The sequence below is a fragment of the Pinus tabuliformis genome, chromosome 5_2 (assembly GCF_031772625.1).
Source record: "Pinus tabuliformis cultivar Carrire ecotype Pingquan chromosome 5_2, CPIR1, whole genome shotgun sequence".
NCBI classification, from domain to species: Eukaryota; Viridiplantae; Streptophyta; class Pinopsida; order Pinales; family Pinaceae; genus Pinus; species Pinus tabuliformis.
In genome coordinates, this window is record NC_142306.1 from 558,531,455 (window position 1) to 558,540,800 (window position 9,346).

The window sequence follows — 9,346 nt, forward strand, 5'->3', positions numbered from 1 at the left end:
TCTCTCTATCTCTCTCTTCTTCCCTCTCTCTCCCCACATCATATATATCTATATCTCCCTCCATCTCTCCTTCTCTATCTCTCTATCTCACCCCCCAAAAAAAATGCTCTCTCTCTCTCTCTCTCGATATCTGTCTAGCTCTCCCTCCCCCCTTCTCTCTATCTCTTTCTTCTTCCCTCTCAGCCCCCCTCCATTTATATCTCTATCTCCCTCTGTCTCTCATTCTTTGTCTGTCTATCTCACCCAAAAAACATACACTCTCTCGTTCCATATATATCTATTTATATCTCCCCCCTCTCTCCCCCTCCAACTCTATCTCTCTCACCCTCCTTCTCTTATTCTCTCTCTTTATTATATAATATAATATTAATATCCATAATTTTGAAACTTAATATTCATGCATTATATAATATTATATTATATTAAAACTCTTTATCCTAATATATTAATACATAGTATATATGGATATTAATTTTATGATATTAATATATATTCTAATGTATTAATTTATATTATAATATATCAAATTTAATATTATATAATATATTACAAAAATAAATAAATAAAATATTTATACTAGCTTAGATCCATCTGAATCTACCAAGAGCCTAGAGTGATCAAATATCTTTTCACTTTAAAGAGGTTTTCATCCCAATAAATTTGATTTTTTTTGGGGCTTGGTAGATCCATTGTTAAGATGGATCTAGGTTGGTTTAATTGTTAATTATAATTATAATTATAATTATTAATTTTATGTTTTTTAATTTTATTTTTACCAAGTCAAAATGTTAAAGATTACAACATCTCTACCATAGTGAGATCAAAAGGAGTCAAGTTTACGTACAACCTCAAATATAAAGATTTCTTTTAATAAAAAGTGAATTGGGTGAAGGGAAATCTTGGATAAAATATAATCTTACAGTATTTAATACTACCCCTGCCGGAAAAAAGTGGTGAGGGATGGTGGGAAATACTAATTAAAATGTAATATTATTACATTTTACCTAATATCTCTTGTCACATCAAATGTAATATTATAATATTATATTTTACCCAATATAACTTAGTAAACATATCCAAACAAATATTTAAATTTTTAATTATTTGTTACCCCGCATAGAAAACAATCGGCTCGTTGGCGTTCCTTTGGAGAGGGGTCTTCAACGGCTATTTTAATTTCGCGGCAATCGGACGTAAAATCGTAAATGGTGAGTCCACGTGGTGGCGGAGTGGACACTTCCAATGCTTTTCGTTTAGAAACCGTTAGATGGTGAAACAAACGAGTAACTACGGTTTGGGAAGGTGAAGGAAACGAGTAGCTATGGTTTGGGAAAGCATTAGGTGGTGGGTTAAGAAAATTGGCATTACTTGTGTTTTGGAAAAGGTTAGGTGGTGAATAATATTAGGGTGTTTAAGGGAGCACCTATACAACCTAATGAAAAGGGCCTTAGCTTAGAGTGAGGCCTATGTTGAAAACACTCTCACTAACTAACTTGTAAAGGATTGAGGTCATGAATGCCTTCTTGAAATGTGGGCTGCTCTGCTCTGGTCTGGGGACAAGGACAATGAAACGGCCTTATCAAAAAAGTGAAGCAAATTGACATAGTCTCTGGCCCAAGATATATCCAAACAGTAAAGCATGGCCAAGTTTCACTAAGTCAACTTCAGTTGGTTGTTTCTTTAATTAAATCAAAATCAACATCAATTATTTTAGTTTAGTGGGTCAACTTCAATTGGTTCACCCCGTGGCCTCACTCGTTTCAGTTGGTCAATTTCATTAGGTTGCTTTTAAATACTTAGAAAAGCATGTTTATATTGATTAGACTAGGTGGAAGGGTTATATATATATATAAATAAACTTAATTATAATTTTTATAATTTTTAAAATATTATATGTGATAAAAAAATGTTAAAGATGATAATTTTATATGTAAATTTGTGCATTATATTTTTGTTTTTTTTGTTAACTTGTTCTTCAAAAATTATATCAGACTTGATTTGTAATTTGGTGGAAAGATTTTATTTCTAAATTTACCTTCACCATATTTATAATAATTTGATATAAATAATAATTAAGATGTAAAATTAGTAATAATTATTAAAATAGTATATGTGATAAAAGTTTTTTAAATGTTAAAAGATGATAATTCTATGATGTAAATTTGGATATTATATTTTTTTTCATTTTTTTTGTTTGTCAAGTTGGTTTTCAGAGATTATATGAGGTTGATGTGTAATTTGAGAAAGTGAAGGGGCATCTAAGTCGTCAAAATCACCCTAGCCATACTAGCCCTTAACATGATTAGATTTTTTTTATTTTTATTTTTATTTTATTTTATTTATTTATTTATTTATTTTTTATCCAGGGAGTTTCAAACGAGTGACTTTAACATAACAACATGACTTAACAACATCACAACATAGCTTAACAGTACAACCCATCAGTGTTCTATTCCTAGTGAGCTTATGTTTTTTATTTTATTTTAGGAATAAGTTTTTTTTTGTTTTTTGTTTTTTGTTTTTTTTTTTTTTAATAATGCAATAATAATATATTCCAATTTTTGTTTAAAAGTTTCTATGGTGATAAGAATTTGAAGAATATGTGTGGGGAGTTTTATTCACAATGGTCATTTTCAATGGACATTTAGAATCTAGATCAAGACCTTTCATCATGATGTAAAAATAAAAATTGTTGAAAAGAGAGACAGGAAAAAAATAATAAAAAAGAAAAAGTAAGCACCCTAGAAGTAAGAAATGAAAAGAGAAAATAGATAAAAAAAAATAATGAGTAAGAAATTTAATATGTTAGAATTAATAATAATATATTAAAAGAAATTTTAAAATATTATTATTATAATAATAAAATAAAATAAGATAATAGATGTAGGTAAATAAGCACAATTAATAAATTAAGATATTCCAATTTAAGATGTTTAGAAGCATTTAAAGTTTATATTTAATTTTGAGATTTTTTTTTTTTTTTTTTTGAAGATAACGGAAAGTATTTAGAGTAGAATTTTTTTGCAAATCTATTATTATTATTTTTTAATAAAATATAAAATTAATATTCTAAATAACTTATTATTATTATTAATTTTTAATAAATTAATTTTATATATATATATATATATATATATATATATATATATATATATATATATATATATATATATATATATATATTTCCCTTGGAAAAAAGTCGTAATTTCCATTAATAATAAGAAATTACATTTTGTAGATGCCGTAGCATATGCATGTTGCGGCTATAGCTGGTCAGATGAGTGATACAAAAATGATACAAAAATATGTACTCCTCATAGGGAGCGCTGTAAAAACCATCCCAAAAATGGAAACTGTCTTCTCACAGAGAGGAAGATAAACTGTAAACTGTCCAAAAATGGAACCTGTCTCTTCGCAGAGAGATCTGTAAAACTGTACTATATGTTCATGTGCATCTTAAAAAACAAAAAACATGTTTATATACAAAATGTTCGAAAAACATGAGGGGCTTATGGCCCCTGTTGAGCATGCAAATTGATGAAGGGTCTATGATAATGCTGGTAGAAAACTCCATCGATTTCTTCCTGAATTAACCAATCATCATCTTGCCTGTGTGCTGCCTCCTTTGAGAGGAAGTCTGCCCCTATGTTACGCTCCCTGTAAATGTGATGACAGACAAATGAATCAAAAGCTGATATAAGTCTGTGTGCCTCATCCATTATGTGCCTCAATGAATATGCAGAGCAATGTGAAGTTCTATTTAACCAGTTGCATACTATTTTGGAATCCCCAAAAAGTTGAAGATGAATGCAATGTTTTTCAAGTGCAAATTGAATGAGATGTTTTGCAGCACTTAGTTCAGCAAAGTTATTAGTGCCCCTCCCCAATGGCATTTGAATTTTGAAGTAGTGAGCTTCATTAATATATAATATGCGCCCCCCCCCCCACACCCACAACCATCCTCCTGGGCTGAGCCATCAAAGAAAGCCCATGGGATGGATTTATCAATAGCTTCAGGCCGAATGATTCTGGTAGAAGGGTTAGAGTCTTCTTCAGGAAGGAGATCAAAATCAGCGATGACCCTGGACAATATGGAAGGCCAATGAGGGTCCTTTAGATTGAAGATAGTCTGATTTCTAGCTATCCAAATAGCCCAACACATGATTAATGGCATATTCCTTTCCTTGCCACTGTGTCCATTACACCAATTGTTCCAAGCTTCAGTAATGTTCCTGCCCTGCCATGATTTGAGAGAAGGGTAATGTGCAGTAATGAGATTCCATTGTTCTGTAATGACAGGGCATCCAAGAAAAAGATGCTTAGTGCTCTCTTCATCCCTTCTGCAGAGGTGGCACTAGAATGGCCCATAAAAAGATCTTTTCATCAAGTTTAGTCCGGTCGGGATCTTATTAAACAAGATAGTCCACATGAGCATGTGTGTCCTGGGTGCAACCTTAAGTTTCCAGAGTGCTTTCCAAGAGTTCTCAATATGTTGCGGCTTAGCAGGGTCCATCAGCTTCAAATATCCCTCCTTAGGAGAATATTTCCCGTGTTTGGCAAAGGCCCATATAATCTCATCCTCTCCATCTGTAATCCTGATATGGGCTTGAGTAAGAGCTTCAGTGTATTCAAGCCATTCCTGATGCCACTGAGCAGGAAGATTTATTTCAAGGGAAAATTTCCAAGCTTGTTGGAAAAAAGTAGAATTTGTATGATCTGCAATATGGTTGATATAAGAAATGCCCTGACTGGAAAGGAATCTTATCACTTCTACAGGAAGTCTATGGGCATTTCCACATCCAATCCAAGGATCTGCTCCAATACGCACTGCATTTCCATCTTGAATTCTCCAAGTTAACCCCTCTCGTATAAGAGAGATGGAGTTAATCACTGCCTTCCATATTATAGAAATGTTGTTGCTGCTCCTTTGGTTCTGCCTGACCCAATCCATGATATTAGCAGGGCTGATATATTTTTGCATAGGCAACCTTGGTCCATAGACTGTGAGATGTAAGAAGCTGCCAACACAGCTTAGCAGCCAGAGCTCTCGAAAAAATATCCAATTTCTTTATACCCCATCCTCCCCATCGTTTAGGCCTAGCAATAGTGTCCCATTTAACCCATGCAAATAATCTCCCTTACTGCTTTCCCTTCCACAAAAACCTGCAGCAAATATTTTGTAACCTAGCCAGTATTCCTCTTGGGATCCATGCCAAGGTCATCCAGTACACTGGTGTCGCTTCCAGAACAGCTTTTATAAGTACCAACCTACCTGCTCTTGATAGGCACTGATGGTACCAGATATTGAGACGTTTTTCCACCTTTGAGATCAGCTAGGTCCAATCTGCAATTTTATAACCTTGGGGTTTCAGCTTGTATCCAAGATATCTTAAACCCTCTTCTAAATTAAGGAGAGTAAATGGAAACCTTCTTATTGCAAATTGGATTTCATGCTGAGAGCACTCGGGAGCAGTCAAGGTAGACTTGCTTTCATTGATGACCATGCCTGTGGCCTGCTGAAAGAGGTCAAAAGTGTTCTGAAGAGCAGATATGTCCCCTATGCCCCCATTTAAGAAAATTAGGATGTCATCCACGAAAAGAAGGTGAGTTAGGGTGTAGGTATCTACGATTTTGATGCCAACAATTCCGCCTCTTCTATGTTCAGCACTTATTATTTTACTTAGGCCTTCCATGATGAGAAGGAACAGTAAAGGAGACAGGGGGCATCCCTGGCTGAGACCTCTCTCCGCATAGAAAAATGGAGTGGCAGCACCATTAAGAAGAACATTGAATGGGACATTAGTAATGCAGCTCATAATCCATTTGATATATAGGAAGGGGAATCCCAGATGAGTTAAGAGAATTCTGATGTATAACCAATTTTCCCTGTCAAAAGCCTTTGATAAATCTACTTTTAAAATCATGCCTTTCAGCTTTCTCAGATGAACTGAGTGAATCAATTCTTGTGCAATGCCAATGGCTTCATGGATTTGTCTGTGATGGAGGAAAGCGAATTGCTCAGGGGATATGTGAGCCGACAGGACATGTTTGAGTCTATTGGCAATGATCTTATATAGACGATCGCATAAGGGAATAGGGCAGAAATCATTGAAAGTTGAGGGATTATCTATTTTGGGTATGAGAGCTATAAAGGTGGATTTAATGGCTGAGGACATCCTACCTGTCTTTTTGCTATCCTCCACTACTTTAAGAAGGTCGTTCCCCAGAATATCAAAGAACGCAATGTAGAATTCGATAGTCCAACCATCTGGTCCCATAATCTTATCCTTGTTGAAACATTTGATGGTGGCCTCTAGTTCCCCCAGTGTCACTTCCTTAGTGAGATCATCTTCATCCTCCTGATTGATGAACCGAGGGAAAAGATTTGCTGTACGCATAACTTCCAAAATGTTTGCTCCCAGGGGGGCCTTGTATACACGTTTAAAATGTGAAGTGGATAAGCTTGCCAAATCTTTGGAAGTGTTAACAATGCGCCCTTATTCATCCTCAAGCTCCCAAATAGTATTTATGGCCTTCCTTCCATTGGCGAACTTGTGGTAAAACTTTGTATTGTCATCCCCTTCTTTTAACCAAGTCGCCTTGCTTCTAAGCCTCCAGCTTTCCTCCCTGTCTTTTAAAATTTGAGTTCTCTATTTGATGAGGCCAGAGATGTGCTCTTTTTGATCTTCAGAGGTAAAGGTACCATCTGTGCTTGCTTCAAGATTTGTGATGGCTTGTTCTGCTTCTCTGAGGATAAAGTCCTCTTGCTTCCTTTTCTTGTGCGCCCATTCTTTGGAAATGCTCTTTAACTCTTTTAGATTACGAACAAATCCCTCTCCAGTGTCCTCATTTTCTCTGATCAGGTGAGATTGCCAATATTTTGTCACCAGCTTTATATATGCAGGATCCCGAATCCATGACGAGTTGAATTTGAACGGAGCGCTGATTCTGTGTACACTGTCATCTAGTTCCAAGTATATTGGGCAGTGATATGAAATTCCTCCCATGCCCACCCATTGCCTGATATGGGGATGTTCAACATGAAGTGCTTCCTTTACTAGAAAATGGTCCAATCTCCTGGCCAGACTGTGTTCCCCAATACGATTGTTCTTCCAAGTGTACTGAATCTTTGCTGATGGTATGTCAATCCAATGATGATCCTCTAACAGGTTTGTGATAACATCAGTTAGTCCATCCACCTAAGCCAATTGTCCCCATGATTCCATGAAACCCAGAGAGAAATTAAGGTCTCCTCCAAGAATGATGTTATCAACCTGCATGATTGAGGTGTTGAATAATCTTCTCCAGAAGACAACCCTATCTTGACAGGGACCATATACATTGATGACTATGAAATCGGTCTCCAAGGCTGCAGAGTATATGTTTGCCCCTATAAATCCTCCACCTCCCCAAATACTTCGCAAATCAATAGTGCAGTTCTGAAAACCAATTACAATACCTCCAAATCACCCAAATAAATCCACAGCATGAAAAGTCCATCCCCACATCCATGAATCCAATAGAGGAGTGATCGAACTAGTCATGCTTAGGGTTTCTTGTAGGAAAATTATGTCCACAGGAATAGATGAAAAGAGTTGCCTTAGAGCTAGTTTTTTGATAGGGCTAGCTATCCCTCGACAGTTAAAAGATAAAATCTTCATGGAGGGGGAGGGGGAAGGGCATTCTTTGCTCTAAGAACCCTGTCTATGGTTTTTTGTTTCTCGAGGGCTACCTCCTCCCCAGCCTGGAATTTAGCTTTGGAAAGAGATGAAGGGCGCCCCTTGGTTGGCTTATGGGAAGTAGGAGAAGCCTCTGCGTCTAAACCAACTGCATTCGATCCTTTATTTTTGGCTTTGGAGTGAAGAGGGTATCTCGAGGAGGAGGATACTGATGGGGAAGGTGGAGGGTGAAAGGAGAGTGGAAAATTAAAAGGGTGACAAGGAGTGTATATCGGAGGAGGTGGGACAGGGAGTAGGATAGAAAGGAGGCCAGAGCCTGTCTTGCTAGATGAAGGATCAGATGATCCAATGAGGCAAAGATGGGAGGCGAGAAGAAGTGATCTGGTGGAGCCAATGCATGATTAATAAAATGAGATGAATGAGATGAAAGAGATGCCTCATGATAAGATACAGGAGCATGAGAAGAGATAGACATACCCGATGAGAAAACTTCACCCTGGGCTGCCCTGGATCTTGTCATTGGAGGAGAGGAAGGCTGAATGGGGGCCTTGCCATGCTTTTTCAGAGGTCTTTAACTACTCCTCTGTATGATCCACTACGGCAGGCTGTTGAGGCTGATCAATAGGGGGATCCATATCCACATCCTGTGCAATCTTTATGTTTTTTCGATTGAGTGGGCAATCCCTGAAGAGATGTCCCACCTTATGGCATCTTCTACAACGATATGGAATACCTTCATAATCTAAGAGTTGTTTACGCGAGGAAGATTTCCACTGAATCGTGATATGCTCCTGCAGTCCGCCTTTAGTGTCCAGATGTACTAAAATCCTCGTGAAAGCCATCATGCCCATAGTCTGGTAGGATTTATCATACTCCATATAGGTGCCAAGCGAGTTCCCAATCCTTCTGAAAATGTCCTCAAACCAATACTGTAATGGCAGGCCGGGTAGCCTGATCCAAATAGGGCCAACACCAATTTGCTTAGTTTCAGGGTCAAATAGAGGCGTCCATCGCTTTAGTAACACAAGGGCTTGTTCAAAGTGCCAAAAAGAGGAAAGGATCCAATTCATGTGATCAACCCTAGCAAATCTCAATGCAAACCATCCCCTCACAAAAGTTTGAACAAAAGGGATGTCCGCCAGGTGATGACCCCAAATCTCTGTTGCCCAGGTCTTCAATCGAGCTGCCGAATAGTTCCTGCCTCTGATTCTGCCCACCAAAACCCTATCTGCAAAGTCCATAGTATCACCCCACTGAATGTCCTCTTCTAGTCTCAAGATCACATCATCCACCTTAGACTTAAAGCACTTTTGCTTCTTCTGGGGGCAGGAGGTCGAGAGGGGGGGGGGGGGGGGGGGGGTAGCTCTGAAACCCTCGCTGGGTTAGGGACCTCGGTCGAGGGGTTAGGGTTTGAAGGATTTTCAGGGATGGCCTCCAAGAGCGGCAGAATAGAGGTAAAGCTACCCGAGGGGGGCACAACAGAGGAGGAGGGATTAGGGTCGATAAACTGTGGCTTAGCTGAGGGTATCTCAGTGGATGGCTTGGTCAGGTGGGGCAATTGGTCCAGTAAAGGAGCTTCCAAATCCAGCGAAGGGTTAATACATCCCGTAATAAACCCTAGGGTGGACGGGGACGACGGAAGCGATGAGAAAGCCGGCCAAACAGGG

The 9,346-nt window shown here is 37.9% G+C and overlaps 1 protein-coding gene across 1 annotated transcript; it reads right to left on the reverse strand.

Annotated features, from left to right (window-relative positions):
* Positions 1-3,509: 3,509 nt before the first annotated feature.
* On the reverse strand, positions 3,510-6,398 carry LOC149160190 (uncharacterized). Its single transcript, XM_089434534.1, has 5 exons — positions 5,428-6,398; positions 5,273-5,344; positions 4,454-5,018; positions 3,951-4,354; positions 3,510-3,657 (listed from the first exon to the last, which is right to left on the reverse strand). Exons 1-5 carry the CDS (start codon positions 6,396-6,398, stop codon positions 3,510-3,512), a joined length of 2,160 nt encoding a protein of 719 aa, XP_089290660.1.
* Between the last annotated feature and the right edge of the window lie 2,948 nt (positions 6,399-9,346).